Genomic DNA, 23,375 nt, shown 5'->3' with positions numbered 1-23,375 from the left:
TGAACCCATCCATGATTCGGACTGTGCGTCCCTTGTGCCCATGTTCAAGTTGTCAACCGTTAGCGGGCACGGGTCCACTTATTTTGCAACCCGAGCCCGGAATTTGATTGCTCGGTTAAATATATAAAAAAAAATAAATAAAAAAGAAAAAAAAAATCCACGTCATCATTTCGTGCCTCCAAATATCTCTCTCTCGTGATCTCATCTTCTTCAAAAGATAAAGAAAGAAAAAAAGAAAGAAAAAACGTTACGGTTTATTTCAAAGATCCATTTTCTTCGCTCCGGTCCAGGTATTAATTACTAGGTTTGCCATCCATTCTAATTTCAATTTCAATTTCAATTTCAATTTCATTTCAATTTGATCACACACTCTTACTAGGGTTTCAAAAAATGGATTAAAATAGAACCAACTGGACAACGTAAACCGAATAAGTATGCCCACAAAGTTTCCGATAAGAAGAAATTAGTGTCTTCTGATTATACATGCAGTTGAAAAAATGGATGACTCTGAAGGGTTTGGTAGTTCGGGACGAATAGTAGACTTCGAAATAATATCCCAGTCTGGCGTTTTTGGTGTACCTATACAAGTTATTTCCGTTACTAGATTGCGTAGGGCGGAAAGGAAAGAGTTGTTATTAAGATTACGGACTGAGTTAGAACGGGTACAATTATTTTGTAAAAATATTGTTTCGCGGGCTGGTGTTGTACATGAGTATGGTGATGAGGTTAAGAAGATTGTGCGCGTTGACAAATTGGGGAAGAAACGAGTTTCTTCTTTGGGGCAGAGTAGTGGTGGGGCTTTATTGACGAGGGATGGTTCGGGGAGATTTGAATCTAAGCAGGCTGCGTTGATGAATAGTACGTCGCATGCGATGATAATGAAACAGTGTGCGTCGTTGTTACAAAGATTGATGACACATCAGAATGGGAGGTTATTTAACACGCCCGTTGATGTGGTGAAGTTTAACATTCCGGATTATTTTAATGTTATTAAGCATCCGATGGATTTGGGTACTGTACAGAAGAAGATTATCTCTGGTGTGTATATGAGTCCGTTAGAGTTTTATGCTGATGTGAAACTTACTTTCTCCAATGCAATGACTTATAACCCTCCTGGTAATGAGGTTCATAATATGGCTGCCACACTTGCCAAGTATTTTGAGTTGAGGTGGAAGTCTATTGGTAAGAAACTTCCATCAGCTGATTCTAAGTCTGTACCTAAAAAATTAAGTGATCCCGAGGAAGCGGAAACTCTCAAAGTGGCGCCACTTGCAAAAAAGAGGAAGGTCTCTTCTATGGAAAGTAAGGTAAAATCAGATCCTATTAAGCGAGTTATGACACATGAGGATAAGCACAAGCTAAGCAGAGATTTGGCGTCTTTGGTGGAAGACATCCCTTTGCATATCATTGATTTCCTGAGAGAGCATAGTTCTAATCAAACCCAAACTGGTGAGGATGAGATAGAGATTGATATTGATGACTTCACTAATGACGCGTTGTTGAAACTACGAAAGCTTGTAGATGACCATTTGATGGAGATGCAAATGAATCAGAAAAAAACAGAACCTTGTGAAATGGAGGTACTGTTATTGAGCTACAAAACTCCATACATTTTTATGGCGTTTATTACATTTTGTCAAATGCAATAACATGTATGTGATTAGTGACCCTTTTTTTTGAATGCAGATACTGAACGATTCAGGGCTTAGCAATTTGTCGGTCCAGCCCTGCAGAGGTTTGTAGTTATCCATTTGTTGATTTTTACCATAATTATATTAATATCACCTAGATCTTGTGTGGTTCTCCATTGGGGATGTGGATTCTGCCCTACATTAGGTAGGAACTGTGCGAGATGTGGATTTAAAAGTGATGTAGAACATTAGTCGAGTCTGTCAGTGTCATTGGTGTGCGCCTATGTTCCCTTTACATGTTATGGGTGTGAGCCCCTTAGTTGAGTCTAAGCCCATGGTTCAAGTCCATTAGTTAGTTGGACACATATTGTGTTCCTATTGGTTTATGTTTTCTAGGTTTACTTTAAATAACGGGCTTGTAGTTAGGGTTTCAGTAGTTGTGTTTATGTGTGTGATTTGTGATTGAGAGATTTAATAAAAGAGTGATTTTTAGGTCGTCTTTTAATTGTGTTTCAATTAAAGTGTAGATTCAATTAAATTGAAGCTTCCGCCAGTAAGATCTACATTATTTGGTATTGAGGTGATTAATTCCGAGGAGGTTACTATTTACTTGATCTTGTTCACCGAAAAACACCGCTCGCGTGAAACACCGCTTTTATCGGGTACTATTCACCGCGTCACTGTTCACCAGGTTACTGTTCACGGCGATTTTTTTTTGAAAAGTCAATTTTTTTTGTGTTATTATGGTGAATAACAAAGCAACTCGAGGTCGTTCTCCATCCATAGATATTCGCATGTCTTGTTTAGAAGAAAACATGAAGAACATGACACAGATGTTCCAGAACCTGATGAAAGCAAAGTTTCCAGTCCAAAGAGAGGTGCAACAACCACTTCCACCATCACAGAATAATGGTTCAGTGGCTATTACTGATGTTGCATCTCAGGTTGATGGTTCAATCCCTCTTCTAAACCCTTTTGTGCCTACAGATCCAGAAAACAACGGAGAGAACATAGTTGGCATGAAAGATAACACCAACAGGGAACTTCTTCTCAATGAGGAACGTGAGGGTGTACCCCTCAATGATGGCGTCGCTCGGCTGCCGGCAGGTGTTGAAGCCCCCCTATTCGGCGCTTCACCAATCTTTGATAAGTATGAAGATGAGTACTTTTTTGAGAAGTACGAAGATCCGATTTGGGAAAATTTTGTGACTCACTTTGACAAACGAAGACTCACTTTGACAAACGAAGTGATTTGTTTTTCATAAAAGCACGATTGCAGATTTGGATTTCCTTAAAGAAAGTCACATATGTTGGTGAAGTTACAAGCTTTCAAGATGAGCCATTAGTATCGAAAATTTTTGGTGCATCTTCTGGTTATTGTTTTTATAATCTGTGTGCAAGAGCATGTTGTGGGCTACTGATTTTAAGCCAAGGAAGCTGCTACAAAGGAAAAATTCATGGTCGGATTCCTTTCAGCTTGGGTATTGGCCGATTTCCTAAAGCTTGTGGACATGGTTATCTTTACCTGAAGTTTTTGTTGATTAGAAATTCGATGACGAATTTTTTTTCGGTTGGGGAGAGTGATGTAGAATATTAGTCGAGTCTGTCAGTGTCATAGGTGTGCACCTATGTTCCCTTTACATGTTATGGTCGTGAGCCTCTTAGTTTAGTCCAAGCCTATGGTTCGAGTCCATTAGTTAGTTGGACACATGTTGGTTTAAGCTTTTTAGATTTACTTTAAATAATGGGCTTGTAGTTAGGGTTTCAGCAGTTGTGTTTATGTGTGTGATTTGTGATTGAGAGATTCAATAAAAGGGTGATTTTTAGGCCGTCTTTTAATTGTGTTTCAATTAAAGTGTAGATTCAATTAAACTGAAACTTCCGCCAGTAAGATCTACATTAAAAAGTGATTGACCTTACTCTAATTAGCACTGTGGCCTTTTCAGCAGATCCCCACACCTACAAAGTAGTGGTGGTCAAGTGGGGACAGTTCGGTGGTAGTATGGGTTGGTAGGTCAGATTTTTGTGTATGATCATTTTCTTCTATTTTCTCTATCTACAGGGAATGACACTGTTGATGAGGATGTAGATACTGGAGGGAATGACCCTCCTGTCTCCAGCTGCCCTCCAGTAGAGATAGAAAAAGATGCTGCCCACAAAAAGAATAAACGCAGTTGTTCAAGTAGTTCTAGTAGCGGTTCTGGTTCTTCATCTAGTGGTTGGTGTTTGAATTTTCTGTTCTGCTTCCATACCTTCCTTCCGATATTTTAGCTTCTGAAATCAAATGTGTTCTGTTTATAGCTGTTGGCTTCATATCATTTGCTGTACATGCTTGATTTGATACTGCATACTTCTTAGGTGGTCTGAATTCCTTCATATGAAGGTGTTTTCCGGGATGCTGTATTGGTGTTCTTGTTTTGTCATATTATTAATAGTACTAGTAATAGTTGTAATAGAAATTATAACATATATTACTATTATTATTCCTGTTGTAGTTATTTTGTATTATTTCTTTATTGTAGTAGTAATAGTAGAAGACTGTTTGAATTTAATATTATTTATTTATTTATTTTTTGAAGTAAGCTAGGGTTAGGCAGACCCTCACCTGTATTAACTAAGAATTTCTTACATAGACTTGTCCACTTGCATCCTCATTCACTATAGATTGGAGTACATGATCTACAGGAGGGACAAAAAAAATAACATCATTACAATTTTCCTCATCAAGCGAAGCCAAATAATCTACTGCCCCATTTACCTCTCTGTACACATGGGAGAAAGAAATATGTGAAAATTCTTGATATTCAGAATTTTAATGTTGAATAAACACCTATGTTAAGCTTGAAATGCTGACGAAGACAAAATCTTAGAAACAATTTTTTTAGTTGGTAAATTAAACTATAGTAACAACAGCAAAAAGTGCCATAATATGTTGAGGTAATTCATTTGTGGGGAATGAGATATCAAAAAGGTGTTAAATTGGAAGTTCCCAAGCCACTCACATGCAGGTTGTAAATCCTAATCAATATACAGTGAGAGAAGAATAGTTCAGCCAATGACCTCATTTAGGTGGGCCTCATTTTACTCATTTGTTGATGTACTATAGCCTTCTCTTTCATTCAATATATATATATATATATATATATATTTATATTTATCCGCACACAGTGCAGATGGTCTTAGTGCAATCAACGTTGGGTACAGTTACGAGAAAGATCTAAGTTGCTTTGACACGGGTATGTGAATCTGTATTCGACACGGCACAATTGATAATTGAGGTGTATAATCTTCAATGTGTCTGTTTTGGATACAGCGAGACATATCTCACACACAATTTTTCTATTTTCTCTGATAGGCAAATATAATTTATTGATATGAATCGAATTAAAAGAGGGAGGTTTGCTACCAGTACAACGACAAAGAAATTAAAGAAAGACAAAAACAGGAATCTACAAATGCAAAGGTCCTTTATCAACACATTAAGGAATCCATCTAAACTTAAAATGGTTGAAGGGTATAGCCCTCATCTCGTCATGCACCTTGGACCGAAAGAATAAAAGGACTTTGATAGACATGATGACCTCCTTTATAGTCTTCACCTTTCCTTCGAAATGCCTACAATTCCTTTCCAACCAAATTCCCCTCAAAATCACGAAAGGAATCATACTGCAAATACATCTTTCCTATCCTGTACGAACTCTCAAATCCCACAAGGAAAGTAGCACTTTCAACCGAATCCAGCCACCAGGGCAAACCCACTGATGAAACCCTGACATGCAAATAGAGGTATTCCAAATACCCCATTGAACTCTCAAACCATGACGCTTTTTTCGTTGAATTTTGGAGTACCGATGTTACGTAAAGGAAGAATAATTTTGTCAGGCAATGACTTCATTTTTAGAAGTTGAGTTAGTAGCTTAAGTTTATGTCAAGCAAAATGCTCCATAGAGTTTTCATTTGATCCTAGCCAGAGGAAGGCTAGATTGGCAGATTGGCGTCTTCCAAAGACTTGCGAGATAAAAATGAAACACTTTATAAGAAGTTATTCTCAGGGGAGGAGACTTGTCTTTAAGTTTTATATTTGTTGATGAATCCATCTTGGACTCTGGGTTATCATTCAAGTTTCCCAAACATGAACCGTAGGACTCCACTTTACCTAGTTTTGTGCTGTGAACAACGTGAATTTTTGCATCACAATAGTGGTGGATTAGATTTTTTTTATTGTTTTGATCACAATAGTGCTGGGTTAGATTTATTTATTTATCTTTTGTTTTGATCATATAGATTGTATGAGGTTTTGAATGTCTTTTGTTCACAGAGGAACGTGTTATATCTTTTTTACGGGATATTTTTTTATTCCTTTTTCTGGATCAATGAAAGTTATACTCATTCCAAAAATTGTTACATAAACTGGTAAATGTTAGCAAGTTGCTTTTGGTAGCTAATTCACAATCCTCACAAAACAACTCAGTTACATGAATTGATTTACAAAGCTAGAGTATCCTATTACACAAAATATTGAAATCTAAGTTCTTTGAATAGATTGATTCCCCTCGACCAATCGTATAATATTTCCTTGATGTCCGTCGCAATCTTATGCACTTCCTTCTCCTTATTTTTAGAAACTCTCCGATTGCACTCATTCCATATCTTGCACACTATTACCTTAGGCTGAATCCAATGGCTCCCTATCCCCTTAAAAGTAGAGCTAAAGTCAACATATTTTACTCTCTATCATTAATTCCCTCTGCATATATGCAAAGGATTTTAAGGGGATAGGGAGCCATTGGACTCAGCCTTAGGAAGAACAATCCATTTAGCTTTTAGAGCAAGGTCCTGAATATTGAAAGACGGGTTGCGGACGTAGTTATCTTAGTGAGCTAAGTCTTGGAATTTCTTACTTGGCTAATGGTAGTGATTATAAAGCATATAATATGCCCTTGCTGGTTATAGTGGTGGAATGGTAAAGTCTCCTCTAGTTTTTAGAGGTAAAAGGTGTACGAAAGTATAAAAACAAGTTTTTCATGGTTTTAAAGGCAACCCTTGTCACATGCCAGTCAAGATGTAAGTTGAACTTTGAGGGTTGTGTCTTGCTCGAAGATATTGTTTTCCAGAAAATTTTAGGTTAATTGATTTCTTATTATAATTAGTTTCTTATTTGTTAAAGGCTCTTGTAGTTTGTTAGTTTGTTTTTTATATTTAAATTGAATTTGTATATTGTTTTGAGAATTGAAGAAGGCTATTGCGTTTTTTTTCCCTGTTAGAGAATAGAGTTGATTTGTTATTGTCGATCTTTGTTTGAAAAGTATTTTGCATATCATTGTTATTGCTTCTGCCATCAACTTTAAGTCAGTTGTATCTTCGAGTAGCTTTTCCCTGTTTTCATACTTTGTTTTATCTGTTTTTGTTGCCTATGATACCCTCACATGCCATTTGTTAGTTGGATTTAATTGCATTTAGTGTGCGCGTAATAAACTTTTTATTGATAATACAAAGTGTACTTAATAACTGATGATGGATCTATTTTTGTTAATTACTTTGCATTATTAGAACTAAAATAAACAAGAGAGACTCTTTTGCTCCACTTATTTGTCAGTTGGTGTCTTTCCCATTTAGGTTGCTTCTTTTATTGTTGTTTTCTCACAGACTCGGGCTCTGGAGGTTCCTCTGAGAATGAATCAGATGGCACTAAAGTTTTATCTCCAGCAGCTAGGGTTAAGGTATACTCTGTTTTCTGCAAGTACTAACTAAATGAAATTGATGCTTGTATCCTTTGGTTAATTAGTGGTTAATTTGAGCATTGGTGTTACTGCCTTGCTGTGGAGGTTTATATTTGTAGGGAATCATTGGTTGTGAGATTGTGTTTCTTCCATTTTTCCGATGCAGGAAACAGTAGGTGCTGGAGAAGTTTTAGACCAAAAAGCAAGTGACCTTATCGATCCCAATGATGGAAATCGTGAGTTTCTTGGCTTTATTTCAGTTGCATAATTCTACTGAGTCAGAACCCTAATCATGGCTTTCTTCTATTGAGAAAGCCCGTTTAGAGTGTCAGGCATGATATATTATTGGTGCTGTTGTGAACTGGCTGTATACAGAAGCTGTTAGTGGTTTGGATCAACTTGAGCAGACTTCCCAGCCTAGGACAGTTTCTACTGAGGCAGATAGCTGTCAAGAGGGTAAGCATGAATTTAAATGTACTGTTTACTGGAAGGTTTAAATCTCTCAGAACGAATCATCTCATGCTCTGCCATGACAAATTAGGGGAGATTACACCATCTGAGAGGCAGGCCTCGCCAGATAAGCTCTATCGAGCAGCCTTGTTGAGGAGCCGTTTTGCTGATACCATCCTTAAAGCTCGAGAAAAGACTCTTGCCCAGGTGTGTTGAAGAGTTGGCCCAGTCAATAATCATTTGATACGATTTCTGCTGTACTTTTCTGAACACGTTTACTCCAATTCAATTCAGTCATTTTTTTTTTTGATGTCAGGGAGAAAAAGGGGATCCCGAGAAGTTGCGCCGTGAAAGGGAAAAACTTGAGAGGCAGCAAAGGGAAGGTTCGTTTTTTATGTCTTAGATTCTCAGGTTGTGCTATTTAACTAACTTTAATCCATCACCCCGTCCTTGTTTATGATCAGTGAAAGCTCGGTTGCTAGCAGAAGCGAAAGCTGCAGAAGATGCTCTGAGGCAGGCTGAAGTGGAATCTGCTGTTGAAGCCAAGAAAAAGAGGGAACTCGAGAGGGAAGCAGCACGCCAAGCATTGCTGAAGGTAGAGGACAAATTATATGACGCGAAAATAAACTTGGTAGTTTAGGTTTCGTTGGCCCTTCTAGCTAATTGTTTAACCTGCAGATGGAAAAGAGTGTTGAAATCAATGAGAATAGTCAATTTCTTGAAGCATTGGAATTGCTTACAGTTGCTCCTGCTGATAATATACCCAGTTCTGTAGATGAAACAAGTCCAATTCACTCAGAAGATGGCATGGGTGGCTTTAAGCTCCAAGGATGTACTAACCCCCTGGAGCAACTTGGCTTATACATGAAAGAGGACGAAGAGGAGGAGGAAGAATGTGAGCCCAATAGTTTTCAGGACCCCTTAACGGATGTAGAGGAAGGAGAAATTGATTAGTTGAGGTCCTCCAATCGTCAATGGCAGTTAGGAAAAAGATTTTCAGAAAACTGGTTTGGTACTTCCATATTTCGGCAAAGACATACTTTCCTCAGCAGCTTGAAATTGTCAGACTATTGCAGTAACCAGGCTTGAGAAAGTTTATTTATCATAATTGCCGTCAGGTCGGATTGGAATGGCTATTGGCTTTGGACTGACAGAGTGGAGTGCTTACCAGAAGAAATATAACCCTTTTTTTTTAAAACAATTGTTTGCTTTGAAATATTTATTTCTACATTCTATACGGGATCTCTATTTGTGGAAGGAAAAAGTTGGACGACAGGCACTATGCATGCTCAGTTTGTGACTGTTAGAAGAAAGTAATGTAAAGATGGCTGTGCTGTGAGCCCATTTTAATACCTGTAGTTATAAGGAGGTAGAAGCTGAGTTACTTGGAAGTTCCAATATAATTCATTGTTCTAACAACCATTATTCCTTTGTTTTCTCTTTAATTTTATTAAAGTCTCGTGCCGATATGGAATTGATTTCAAAGAATGAATTAGAAATGGTAGTATGGTATAGGGTTTAGTTATGACCCTCCATTAGGAGTTGCAATTAGGGATGACCCTGTTTTCCAGAAAAATAATGGGAATAAACATTTTGCTTCTATAAAAACATGCTGGAGTTCCACGGATATCTGCGATTATGTAAAACTGATGATATTGGGTTTGTTTCATTTACAAAGATGCTATGGCGACCGATCTTGTATCTAAGCTATCTCCATCTGTTTTCTCTATTCCCCAAGCATTCTTTGTTGTTCCATTAAACTGGTATACTCAGAAATCGTCTGCCCAAGAAGCTGATCAAGATGTTCATTAAGAAAACTCTATGCAATTCACAGAATCTTTCTAAAATTTAAATATCAATTACTGTCAACTTGTGAAATGAGGAAACGTTAGTCTCAAATATCTAAAAATACAACTCTCTTCTTCTATATCCAAAGAACTTACGTTAATAAGAAGCTTCATCCCAACCTAGTGTGTAGGCAGTCATCAGGTTCAGTATCATCACCAATCACCATCTTCCTACTTTATCTTCTTAGAGAGTGCCGAGAACAACTAGTTGAAAGATTAGTGTTTCAGGGCATCCCATATATATCCAAGAGACCTGGATGGACTCAGAAAATCTGAATTCATCAAAGACTAATTCCAGCTTTTATCAATGCTCCTGACCGCAGATTATAAAGGAATAGGTTCTTGTACAGTACAAAAATAGCAAACTTTCGTCGTACATTTGTATCATTGTAAGGGTTCATAGAGTTCGTAAATATAAGTACACCCTATCTTCATTCTTGAGGATCCATATGACTAGTTTCTGAATTGATGACTTATCGGAATAACATAAATGTCCATCCATTTACGTGAGTTCCTTAAGATCGTGTTGTCCTGGGTGTGCCATTGTGTGAAATTCCTCGCAGTCCACGTTGAATAGCGCAATTGAATCTGAACAATGCGGCCAGGCCCTAAACTGAAACTTATGGTGAACATTGCTAATCATCCAATGTAGAGCTCCATTTAAAATTATAGGAGCTCGAATAGGTTTGGGAGGATGAGTTATGACACTTGGACTCAGTCTTGTCACTTTAGTATCCAAACTTGTTGTATTTGATTAAATCTCTTAAGATGTCCCATCATGTGACACGTGTCATACTGTCATTCTAGTCGATGTTTTTAAAAACATGGGCTTATGATCAACTATCCATATTTATATAAAGAATTTTGGGGCAATTAGAAATTGTTTCCAATTTTAATGGGAAATTAGAACTAGTGTCCAATTTTAGTGTCCAATTAGAAAACCATTCTCTCCTCTTTTTCTCTATATATACACATGCCCATGCCCATACCCATAGATATTTGTGTGCTGAAAAAGCTTTACAAAATGTCTCACACAAATTTTCGAATCAGAATATATTTTTATTAAAAATAAATCAAAATACGTTAATGAGCAGTGATTATGGTGCATAAGTACTTGGAAACTAAGGGATCAAATTGAGATAGCATATTCACTTTGTGGTTTAGGATATTAATCCGTAATTTTTAAATAGAATTATCTTAAACTCGATCTAGCTTGTATAATAGTTTTCTTAGATTTATAGTGATTTAGCGGCAAATTTTCGAATCAGAATATATTTTTATTGAAAATAAACCCAAATATGTTAATGAAAATGATTATGGTGTATAAGTACTTTGAAACTAAGGGATTAAATTGAGATAACTTTTTTCACTTTATGGTTTAGAATATTAATCCATAATTTTCAAATAGAATTATCTTAAACTTAATCTAGCTTGTATAATAGTTTTATTAGATTTATGGTGATTTAGTCAGTAAATCATCACCATTCAAATTTTATGTACTAATGTGTACAAATCACTAAAAAACAGATTGATTATTTCCATATCATCAAAAAATATACTACTCTCATTTGAAAAGATTTATCACATGAACGTGTCCTATGAACGGGTGTCATTATATGAAATTATTCTAAAAAAAATTAGCAACTATGCAGAACTATGAAAAAATGAAAATTATATTAATTACTCATTTAAATTTCTTGCACCATTCTTTATAAAAAGGAAGCACCAAACCTTGATAAAACTCATCGACTTCTTTTTATTGTTAGGTTTAATAATATAAGTTTGATTAAAGTTTTGTGAGAATGTCTAATGTGGCCAAAATAATATTGAAGCTGCTTGAATAGCAAGACATTCCCAATCACAATAAAAAAAAAATTATAATAAATACTATTTAAAATGCAAAACTATATTTGTCGAGACATTTATTCTCTCTACATATAATACAAATATGTTTTAGGGTTATTAGTTTAATGCATTTGCATCAAGTTTTTAATTTTCCATTAATTATATATTCTTTGAGATTAGTTTAATGTAGTATGTTGCATCCAGTTTCTAATTTTTCATTAATTATTCTTTAAGGCTAGTTCAATGCAGTTGCATCAAGTTTCCAATTTTATGTTAATTATTATTTGAGGTTAGTTCAGTGCAATTGTATCCACTTTATGATTTCCAGTTAGTTATTCATTAAGGTTAATTCAGTACAGTTGCATCCAAATTTCGATGTTTCGTTAATTAGTCTTTGAGATTAGTTCATTGTATTTGCATCCATGTTCCAATCTCCCGTTAATTACTCTTTGAGGTTAGTTTAATACATCCAGATCCAGCCGATTCTATTAATTGTTTTTCTAGGTTAGTTCGATAGTTTACAATTTCTATACAGTTTACATATATGTAAGGGTCTGTTTTTATAAATTCACTTTCGTTTTGGGTTCCTAATTACTCGTAATTATTCATGTGAGAAGGCTAAAAAAGTGGACATTTATGCTTTGAGGTCAGTGCGATGTAGTTACATCTGACTTCCGATTTCTAGTTAACTATTTTTTGAGGTTATTTCAATGCATTTGCATCCAATTTTTGATTTTCCGTTAGTTAATATCTGATTTTAGTTTAATGCAATTGCATCCAGTTTTTGGTTTTCCGTTAATTATTCTTTGAGGTTAGTTCAATGCAGTTGTAATAGCCATTTTCATAAGATGGGCCTTTGTAGGTATTGGCCCAGAGAATAGGCCCAAGACCCTACTAGGCCCCATGAGGTAAACCTAAAGAGGAGATATAAAAGTGAGGAGAGGAGGACTTGAGAGGGGGGAGAAAAAAGTGAGGGGAAGGAGAAAAGAAGAAATGGAGGAAAGAGGCACCAGAGAGAGAAAAAGAGAAAGGTTAAGGGGAGGAGGAGGGAGGAGACAACCAGAGTAGGTGGAGACGACGACCAGATGAGACGTCGGCCAGAGAGGAGGAGGAAGAGGAGGGGAAATCTAGAGAAGGGGAGTATGGAGACGTCGGCCAGAGAGGAGGAGGAAGAGGAGGGGAAATCTAGAGAAGGGGAGTATGGAGCGTCGCCGGCCGAGAGGAGGAGGAAGAGGAGGGGAGATCTAGAGAAGAGGAGAAGATAGACGTCGGTCAGAGAGGAGGAGGAAGAGGAGGGGAGATCTAGAGAAGGGGAGTATGGAGACGTCGGCCAGAGAGGAGGAGGAAGAGGAGGGAGATCTAGAGAAGAGGAGAAGAGAGACGTCGGTCAGAGAGGAGGAGGAAGAGGAGGGGAGATCTAGAGAAGGGGAGTATGGAGACGTCGGCCAGAGAGGAGGAGGAAGAGGAGCAGGGAGACGACGGCCAGAGAGGAGGAGAAGTAGTGAGATGATGTCCCGAGATGAGGAAGAAGAGAGGAGGAGATATCTATAGTAGAGAAGGGAGAAGACGATGGCCAGAGGAGACGACGGCCAAAGGAGACGACGGCCCGAGGATACAACGGCCAGAGAGGAGGAGTAGGGAGATGATGTCTTGAGAAAAGGAGGAAGAGAGGAGGAGATACCTATAGCAGAGAAGGGAGAAGACGACGGCCAGAGGAGACGACGGCCAAAGGAGACGACGGCCAAAGGAGACGACGGCCCGAGGATACGATGGCCAGAGAGGAGGAGTAGGGAGATGATGTCTCGAGATAAAGAGGAAGAGAGGAGGAGATATCTCTAGCAGAGAAGGGAGAAAACGACGGCCAGAGGAGACGACGGCCCGAGGATACGATGGCCAGAGAGGAGGAGTTGGGAGATGATGTCTCGAGATAAGGAGGAAGAGAGAAGGAGATATCTATAGCAGAGAAGGGAGAAGACGACGGCCAGAGGAGACGACGACCAAAGGAGACGACGCCCGAGGATACACGCCGAGAGGAGGAGTAGGAGATGATGTCCGAGATAAGGAGAAAGAGAGGAGGAGATATCTATAGTAGAGAAGAAGGAGAAGACGACGGCCAAAAGGAGACAACGGCCCGAGGATATGACACGGCCAGAGGAGTGGGAGATGATGTCTCGGAGATAAGGAGGAAGAGAGGAGGAGATATCTATAGCAGAGAAGCGGAGAAGACGACGCACGGCGAGGAGGATACGATGGCCAGAGAGGAGGAGCAGGGAGATGATGTCTCAAGATAAGGAGGAAGAGAGGAGGAGGTATCTAGAGCAGAGAAGGGAGGAGACGACGGCCATAGGAACGGCGGCCAAAGGAGACGACGGTCAGAGGAGACGCCGGCCAAAGGAGACGACAGCTAGATGAGACGACAGCAGAGAGGATGAGGAATAGGAGGGGAGATCTAGAGAAGAGGAGAGAGGAGATGACAGCAGAGGGGAGGAGGAGTATGGAGATGATGTCCCCAGAGAGAGAAAGAGAGGAGGAGATATCTATACAGAGAAGGAAAAGAGAAGGTCGAGGAGACGACCGCCAGAGAGGAGGAGGAGAGTGAGATGATGTCCCGATGAGGAGGAAGAGAGGAGGAGATATCTATAGCAGAGAAGCGGAGAAGACGATGGCCGAGGATAATGACGCCGAGAGGAGGAGGAGTAGGAGATGATGTCCCGAGATGAGGAGGAAGAGAGGAGGAGATATCTAGAAAGCGAGAATGGAGGAGACGACGGCCATAGGAACGAACGGCCAAAGGAGACGACGACAGAGGAGACGCCGCCAAAGGAGACGATGCCCGTGAGAGGAGGAGGAATAGGAGGAGAGATCTTGAGAAGAAGAGTAGGGTGACGACATCCAGGGGAGGAGGAGAAACCTAGATAAGAGGAGCCGAATGAGGAGACAACGAGAGGAGAATAGGGAGACAAACCGTGAGGAGATGACATCTAGAGAGGAGGAGAATCCAAGAGCAGATAGAGAAAAGAGTGGAGAGAGGAGAGAACTACGGTGCGCCTTGATCCCCGATAAGGGGTACGAGGGCAACCCAAATGGGTTCAAATTGATGAAGTCGATTAGGTGTATTGTTCGGCTTCAACATCTAACCAAGTAGTCGAATTATAAAAATAAAAAATCGCGGAAATGGGTTGCAACAAATGGGCTCGCCTCGGGGGGACAAGACGAAGTTATCCCTCGATATAGTTCGCGACTACCCGAAAGCGAAAGCGTGGGGGGATGAGCTCCGCGGACCCTCGCGGTCCAAACAGTCAAGGTGGGGCAGCAGAGCTATCCCGACCGGGCGGTCCGGGCCTCGAAAGCGAGATAGGATCCGCGGACCTCGTGGTCCAAACACCGCGATGTGGGGCAAGTGCAGAGTCGCCCGACCCTCGTGGTTCCGATGCCCGAGCGAGATAGATCCGCTGACCCTCGTGGTCCAAACAGCTGCGGTGGGGCAGGCCGAGCCGCCCTGCATCGGGCGCGGTCCAAGCCTCGAAAGCAGATAGATCCGCTGACCCCGCGGTCCAAAAACAAAGGCAGGGCAAAAGTGCGAGCCCCCGACCTCGTGGTCCGCCTCGAAAGGGATAGGATATATGGACATGAGATCCGACCAAGCCTTGGGCAAGCGGAGTTGCCCCTCATCGACTCCACCCCGAAAGCGAGACAATGGGGATGAGCCATCCGGAGATGAGATCCAATCAAACATGGGGCAGCCGAAGTCGTTCCCTCATCGACTCCACCTGCAGCGCGCAGGGGGGGGAATGAGCCCTCCAGGCAGAGATCCGACCAAACATGGGGCAAGCCGAAGCCGCCCCTCATCGACTCCATTCTAGAGCAGAGACAAATAGGGGATAAGCCCTCCGCGAGCCGGAGTTCCAAATTGCAATTGGGGAGCAAGCAAACATATTTAGAAGGAATAATACTATTGAAGTTCGACAAAAAGAGAAATATGGGATGAGGCCCTTTCAGGGAAGAGATATCGGTCTCCATGAAAGTAAGTGCAAAGCGGGAAGAGACCCCGGGCGGATACAATGTTGAGTTCTATGAAAGGGAAATGAAAGGGTGAGACACTCGCTGACATAGTGGCGAAGTTTTTCGAGGTGGAGAGATGATGGTGGTCGAGGCTTAGACACCCGCCGCATACATAGTAGTAAGTTATGTGAAGGAGAGTTTATGGCGGGCCGAGACACTCCGGACGAAGTGGCGAGTTTTCCGAGGGAGAGATGCATGGTGGCTGAGGCGAGACACTCCGCGGACATAGTAGTGAGTTATGTGAAGGAAAGCTTATGGCTGGGCTGAAACACTCCGCGGACATAGTGGCGAGTTTTATAAAGGAGAGATGGTGGTCGAGGCGAGCCAAGGAGGAGGATATAAGAGGAAAGCACCGGAATGAGAGCTTCAGGGTCGGGCTGAGACACTCCGCGGACATAGTTGTGAGTTATCTAAAGGAGAGATGGTGGCTGATGTGTGACACTCCGCGGACATGGTAGTGAGTTTTGAGAAGGAGAGCTGGTGGCTGGGGTGAGGCGTTCCACTGACATGGTAGGGAGTTCTATGTGAAAGGTGCTGGCTAGGTTAAGTTGAGACACATCATGGGCATTGTATTGAGTTGAAGAGTGAGAGCGAAGAGGATGAGACCCTTCGTGGATACGTTAATGAGGTATATGAACGAGAACCGATGGATTGAGACAGAGGGACATGATAATCGATGGTGAAGAGAGTGCCACGGGAAAGAGACACTTCGAGGAATGGAAGTGAATTCTATAAGAAGATCTAATAGGAGAAAGAGGGACTAAGTACCTTACAGACATACGATCCAGTAGCAGAGTACATGGATACGAACGTCCTGAGGAGAAGAAGACTGCAGACAGTCTTAAGATAAGGAGGGATATCTAGAGTTCAGAGGGAAAGACAATGAAGTTCGGGAGACTTTCGGGTCCGGCCGAGGCCATCACCGCCAAGGGAGCAAGAGGGGCAAATGTAATAGCCATTTTCATAAGATGGGCCTTTGTAGGTATTAAACCTAAAGAGAATAGGCCCAAGACCCTACTAGGCCCCATGAGGTAAACCCAAAGAAAGGAGAGATAAATGTGAGGAGGAGAAGGAGGACTCGAGGGAGGGGAGGAAAAAAAGGAGGGAAGGAGAAAAGAAGAAATGGAGGAAAGAGGAAGACCGGAGAGAGAAAAAGAGAAAGGCCGAGGGGAGGAGGAGGAGGAGAGGAGAGGAGTATGGGAGAGAGAGGAGGAAGAGGAGGAGGAGATCTAGAGAAGAGGAGAGAGGAGGAGGAAGAGGAGGGAAAAGAGAGGGAAGGGGGAAGGGATGGAGACGCCGGCCGAGAGGAGGAGGAAGAGGAGGGAGATCTAGAGAAGGGAGGATGGAGACGCCGCCGAGAGGAGGAGGAAGAGAGGGGAGGATCTAGAGAAGGGGGAGGAGACGGGTCGAGAGGAGGAGGAAGAGGAGGGAGAGGAGAAGAGGGAGATGGAGACGATGCCGATCTAGAGAAGAGGGAGAAGAGAGACGAGGAGAGGAGGGAGGGGAGATCTAGAGAAGAGGGGAGAGGGAGACGTCGGGAGAAAAGGAGGAGGAGGAGGAAGAGGAGAAGGGAGACGAGCGAAGAGGAGGAGGAGGAGGAGATGATGTCCCAGAGGAGGAGGGGAAGGAAGAGAGGGGAGATGATCTAGGAGATAAAGGAGAAGGAGAAGAGAGGGCTAGCAGAGAGGAGACGACGGCCAAAGAGGAGGAGGAGGAGGATACAACGGCCCGAGGAGGAGGAGGAGGGAGATGATGTCTTGAGAAAAGGAGGAAGAGAGAGGAGAGCAGAGAAGCGGAGAAGACGACGGCCGAGAGGAGAGAGGAGGATGGAGAATAGGATAGGAGATCTAGTAGGGAGATGATGTCTGAGATAAGGAGGAGATATCTATAGCAGAGAAGTGGAGAAGACGACGGCGGGGAGGAGGAGGAGATATGGAGATGATGTCCGAGATGAGGAGAAAGAAGGAGAAGACGAGGAGGAGAGAGGAGGAGATGGGAGAGGAGATGATATGGAGATAAGGAGGAAGAGAGGAGGAAAAGGAGACACGGAGAGGTCGGAGGAGGACGGCGGAGAGAGAAGAGGAGAGGAGGAGGAGGATGGTGAGGATGGCGAAGAGGAGACGCCGAGGAGAGATGAGGGAGGAAGAGAGGAGGAGATATCTATAGATGAGAGAAGAGAAGGGAAGGGAAGATGATGGCCGAGGGATGGAGAGACGGGAAAGAGAGGAGGAGGGAGGAGAGATGATGGAGATGACAGAAGAGGGGGAGGAGATGAGGAGGAAGGAGGAGGAGGAAGGATAGCCAGAGAGGGAGACGAGGAGGAAGAGAGGAGAGAATGGAGGAGGCGAGAAGATGGCCATAGGAGGAGGCGGCCAAAGGAGATATCTAGAGCGAGAATGGAGGAGACGACGGCCATAGGAAGACGACCAAAGGAGACGACGACAGGAGAGAGGAGGAATAGGAGGAGGAGGAGGAATAGGAGGAGAGAGAGTAGGGTGAAGAAGACATCGACATCCGGGGGAGGAGGAGAAACCTAGATAAGAGGAGCCGAATGAGGAGACAACGAGAGGAGAATAGGGAGACAAACCGAGGAGGAGATAACATCTAGAGAGGAGGAGAATCCAAGAGTGAGATAGAAAAGAGGAGAGGAGGAGAGAACGGTGCGGCAGCCTTGATCCCCGATAAGGGGATGTGAGGGCAACCCAAATGGGTTCAGCTGATGAAGTCAGATTAGGTGTATTGTTCGCCTTCAACATCTAACCAAGTAGTCGAGAATTATAAAAATAAAAAAAATTGTGAAATGGGTTGCAACAGCAGTTGCATCCGATTTCCGATTTTATGTTAATTGTTTTTTGAGATTAGTTCAATGCATTTGCATCAAGTTTCCGATTTCCCGTTAATTATTTTTTGAGGTTAGTTCAATGCAGTTATATCAAATTTATAATTTCCCGTTAATTATTCATTTAGGTTAGTTCAGTGCGGTTTCATCCATTTTTCAATGTTTCGTTAATTAGTCTTTGAGATTACTTCATTGCATTTGGATCCAGTTTCCAATTTCCCGTTAATAACTCTTTAAGGTTAGTTCAATGCATCCGTGATCTAGTTTCTGATTATTTATGCTTTGAGGTTAGTTCGATACAATTATATCTGGTTTCTGATTTCCCGTTAACTATTCTTTGAGGTTATTTCAATGTATTTGCATTTAGTTTCCAATTTCCCACCAATTATTCTATGAGGTTAGTTCAATGCAGTTGCATTCAGTTTTTTATTTTTTGTTTATTATTTTTTGAGTTAAGTTCAATGCATTTGCATCAAGTTTTTGGTTTCCCATTAATTATTATTTGAGGTTTGTTTGATGTATTTGCATACCATTTCCGATTTTTCGTTAAATATTTTTCAAAGATTTGCATCCAATTTCTAATTTCCCGTTAATTATTCTCTGTCGTTAGTTTAATGCAATTTGTATAAAGTTTCTAATTTTCCATTAATTACTCTTTGAGCTCAGTTATGTATTCGAATCCAGTTTTCGATTTCCTTATAATTATCTAATGTGGTGTGTAATAGCAAGTTCTACTGATCCATCTGCAGTGTCATTGCAAACATGACATAAAAAGTAAATTATGCTTAATTTACTATGTGGGATCATCGAAGATTATTCAGTTTTCGATTTCCAGTTAATTATTCTTTAAATTATGCATGACTCACTATGTGGAATCGATTTTCAAAGATTATCTATGAACGGGTGTTATTATATTAATTATTCTGAAAAATATTTACAAATATGCAGAACTATTATATATTAATATTATATTGATCACTAAACCAAATTTCTTATAACGTGAAAACCTCACTCTCCATTAAAAAAAAAAACTTACATTTGATAAAATCCTTCAACTTCATTTTGTTGTTTAATAATAGAAGTTTGATTGATATTTTGTGAGATTGCCTAATAACATGACATAAAAAGTAAATTATGCTTAATTTACTATGTGGGATCATCGAAGATTATTCAGTTTTCGATTTCCAGTTAATTATTCTTTAAATTATGCATGACTCACTATGTGGAATCGATCTTCAAAGATTATCTATGAATGGGTGTTGTTATATTAATTATTCTAAAAAATATTTGCAAATATGCAGAACTATTATATATTAATATTATATTGATCACTAAACCAAATTTCTTATAACATAAAAACCTCACTCTCCATTAAAAAAAAAAAACTTACATTTGATAAAATCCTTCAACTTCATTTTGTTGTTTAATAATAGAAGTTTGATTGATGTTTTATGAGATTGCCTAATAAGGCGAAGTTCATATATATTGAAGCTACTTGAATATGAAAAGAGATAAGATAAATACCATTTTAAATACAAAACTATATTTATCGAGACATTCCCACAACATATAACCCAACTATGTTTTGAGGTTAGTTCAATGCATTTGCATCGGTTTCGATTTTCTCATTATTTATATTTTGAGGTTAGTTTAATGCAGTTGCATCCAATTTCCAATTCTCGTTATTTATTTTTTGAGATCAATTCAATGCCGTTGCATCCGTTTTCGATTTATCGTTAATTATTTTTTTGGTTAGTTTAATACATTTGCATCCAATTTCCACCCCATCATTAATTGTTCTTCAAGGTCAGTTCGATGCATTTGCATCCAGTTTTTGATTTCCCGTTAATTATTCTGTGAGATTAATTTAATGTATTTGCATCAAGTTTCTAATTTCTCGTTTATTATTTGATAAAGTTGTATTTGCATATAGTTTCCGATTTCCCGTTAATTATTTTTTAAGATTAGTTCCACGCATTTGCATTATGTTTCTAATTTATAATTAATTTTTCTTTGAGGTTAGTTCAATGCAGTTGTATTCAGTTTCCGATTTTCTATTAATTTAATCTTTGAGGGTTAGCTCAATGTATTTGCATCCAGTTTTCGATTTTATGACAATTATTTTTTAATGTTAGTTTGATATATTTGCATCCAAGTTTTGATTTTCTGTTAATTATTCTTTGAGGTTAGTTTAATGTAGTTGTATCCATATTCCGATTTTCTATTAATTACTTTTTAAGATTAGTTTAATACTTGTATTTGCATCCAGTTTCCGATTTTCTGTTAAATATTATTTGAGGTTAGTTCGATACATTTGCATCTAGTTTTTGGTTCCCCATTAATTGTTTTTTTTACGTTAGTTTCATTCAATAATATACATATTTTAAAATATTTGTCATTATTGCTTTGTCGTTATTATTTTTTTTTCATTTTCTATTATATATTTTGTGATGTTATTTTTAATATAATTGTTACGTGTTAAAGATATATTCGAAATAAGTCGGTGCTTTATCATAGTCTCATAGACACTAAAATTGTATGATTTGTAATATGGAATTAGTTTCTACAAATCACTTATTTTTTAGCAATTTTTTTATTTGATCAAATATATAAAAATTAGAACAATAAAAGTGTTTGATTCGTAATATGAAATTACATTCTACAAATCACCTATTTTTTAGCAATTTTTTTTTTATTTGATCAAATATATAAGAATTGAAAATACACTCAAACTCTCTAAATATAAGAATTAGAAATACACTCAAACGCTCCAAAGAGCTCCAAATATAAGAATTAGAAAGACACTCAAACTCTCCAAAGAGTTTCCATGTACGTAGGATTGTAGACTATTAGAAAATATTATCTTTCATATTATTCTGCCACATAGGATAGAGAAAAAGCTAACTCTCATATTAGAGTAACACATAGGAGAGAGAAAATCCTCCTTTAAAGGTCTCTGTTTTAGTATATAGATAGTAGATTAGAAAACAATTCTCTCCTCTTTTTCTCTATATATACACATGCCCATGCCCATACCCATAGATATGGATGTCCATCTTGCCCAAAACCCGCTCAAAATCTAAACAAAAAACCCGCACTGAACCCTGCCCGAACCCGAACCCAGACCGAAATACATAGGGTAGGGTTTGGTCACACTCTCTAAACCCGAACTGACCCGAGCTCGACCCGATAATTTAGCCCTAAACCCGTTAAAAGAGCTAAAAAAACCCGAAATCGAACCCGAACCCCAAATCCAGTTTCAATTGCATACTACTAATCCCATATAAAAGAATGAGTTAGATAAATATTTGAATTATGATCTCATTCATGTTTACAATGATGAGTTATTTAATATATTGTATTATGGAAAAAATTATGTAGGGATTTCCAACTTTTTCAGTAATTGCACGTGATTATGTGTCTATAGTTTCTTCCGAGTCCATTTATTTTAAAGCATATGAAAGAATTATGTCCGAGTATAAGTGATAATTACTTCCAAGTTCATTAGAAGTTTTATTTTGTTTGAAGGATTGGTAGATAACCGAAGAAAGAATAAAATATAGATATATATTTCAAAAAAGGTTTCTTATTATCTTCTTTCTTTATTTATACCGGGTTTTTTCCTACCCGAAACCCGAACCTGAGCCCGATGGGTACCCAAAATATAGGGTTAGGGTAGGGTTTGGTCACACTTCTCAACAAAATACCCGACCCGTTGAAAACCGATCCGGGTTCGAGTAACTTGATACCCGTTCAAAACCTGAAAAGTCGGGTTCGGGTCGGATACCCGTTTGGACATCCCTACCCACAGACCATATTTGTGTATAACGTTAAGTTAAACACGGGTTATAGAAAAAGATTAGGGAGAGAAACGTGTTCTGCTTTGATATTAGTTGTACAAATTTTAATCAACAAAAGCTTCGGATTAAGGTACGTTCTTTTACGTTCAATTATCAATTTATGATTATTATGGTTTTGGTTTATGTTAAGATTATTTTTAAGTGTGGTATCGTAAGTTTCCCATGAACGATATTATTTTGTAGAACTTTATAATCAGTAAAACCTTGTTTTGCGGTTCATTGCTATAATGGTTGGATTGCCGTCATGAGACTTGGACGTGAAGTCAACTAGCTAGGACCCTATTCGACTATCCGTATGGTGGGTAAGGGATTACTTTTCTGCTAGTGATGGTGGTAGAACCATAGTATAAAATATCAGGATATGGCAAAATATCGATCCCTGATTTATGAATATGTATCGTGAATATATCCTCTTTTTGGAGATATTTGACATTGTTTCATATGTAAATATCGTGGATATATCCAAAATATCAACAAATATCATGGATATTGTGGATATTTCTTGATATATCATGATATCTAATTTATATTTATTTGAAATATAATGATAAATATTAAATAAAATTGTTCTCTACACAAAATATCGCTAAATATCTCCAAATATCGCAATATATCCTAAAATATCAATAATATCATAAATATAGTCAATATATAATTGATATTTGTAGTTGTATATATCTCTAAGCAACATATCGTGATATTTACGTATCTTTTACTGAAATCACGATATTTATCACGATATATCGCGATATTTGTAGTATGGGTAGAACCATAGCAACGTTGAGGGTTTTATATTTATTATAATAACATTAAAAGTTCCAGATTTGTTTTTTAAATGCTGATATTAACTCCTTTAATGATAGAATAATATGTTCTTTGGACTGTTAGGTTTCCGAATTTAAAACCAAACTGTATGGTGGGAATCATGCCTGGGTCATTGGGTCATTTGGGTGGTACCTGATGATGGTAAGTTGACAGTGTTTCAATATTATTAATGCTAAAGAACACTAATAACATGCAAACAATCTATTCTTACGATTAAATCAATATTCCTACTCTCAATATGATATTGTAAATATAACAAGAGTACTTTTAAACGAATTCACGAATTGCAAACAAGG

General features: G+C 39.1%; 1 protein-coding gene and 1 long non-coding RNA gene across 4 annotated transcripts; one reads left to right on the top strand and one right to left on the bottom strand.

Moving 5' to 3' along the window:
• The first annotated feature begins 165 nt into the window (after nt 1–165).
• On the top strand, nt 166–9,220 carry LOC147493777 (transcription factor GTE10-like). 3 transcript variants are annotated; one of them, XM_086565179.1, is made up of 11 exons: nt 166–290; nt 380–1,580; nt 1,687–1,735; nt 3,694–3,849; nt 7,248–7,351; nt 7,518–7,587; nt 7,727–7,807; nt 7,893–8,008; nt 8,118–8,184; nt 8,266–8,396; nt 8,480–9,220. In XM_086565179.1, exons 2-11 carry the CDS (start codon nt 498–500, stop codon nt 8,753–8,755), a joined length of 2,133 nt encoding a protein of 710 aa, XP_086421305.1. In that variant the 5' UTR covers nt 166–290; nt 380–497; the 3' UTR covers nt 8,756–9,220. The 3 variants fall into 3 exon arrangements, with proteins under 3 accessions (XP_086421305.1, XP_086421307.1, XP_086421306.1); XM_086565180.1 differs by having other exon boundaries at nt 177–1,580; nt 7,278–7,351; XM_086565181.1 differs by lacking the exon at nt 3,694–3,849 and having other exon boundaries at nt 176–1,580; nt 7,278–7,351.
• Nucleotides 8,474–10,307, bottom strand: LOC147493776 (uncharacterized). The gene is made up of 2 exons (XR_015198178.1): nt 9,745–10,307; nt 8,474–9,593 (listed from the first exon to the last, which is right to left on the bottom strand). It is a non-coding gene; the product is annotated as an uncharacterized LOC147493776 (long non-coding RNA).
• Nucleotides 10,308–23,375: the final 13,068 nt, after the last annotated feature.

This window comes from Coptis chinensis, chromosome 6 (assembly GCF_015680905.1).
Source record: "Coptis chinensis isolate HL-2020 chromosome 6, ASM1568090v1, whole genome shotgun sequence".
Taxonomy (NCBI): domain Eukaryota; kingdom Viridiplantae; phylum Streptophyta; class Magnoliopsida; order Ranunculales; family Ranunculaceae; genus Coptis; species Coptis chinensis.
The sequence above is the reverse complement of the archived record's forward strand: the minus strand, read 5'-3'. Positions and strand labels throughout refer to the sequence as shown.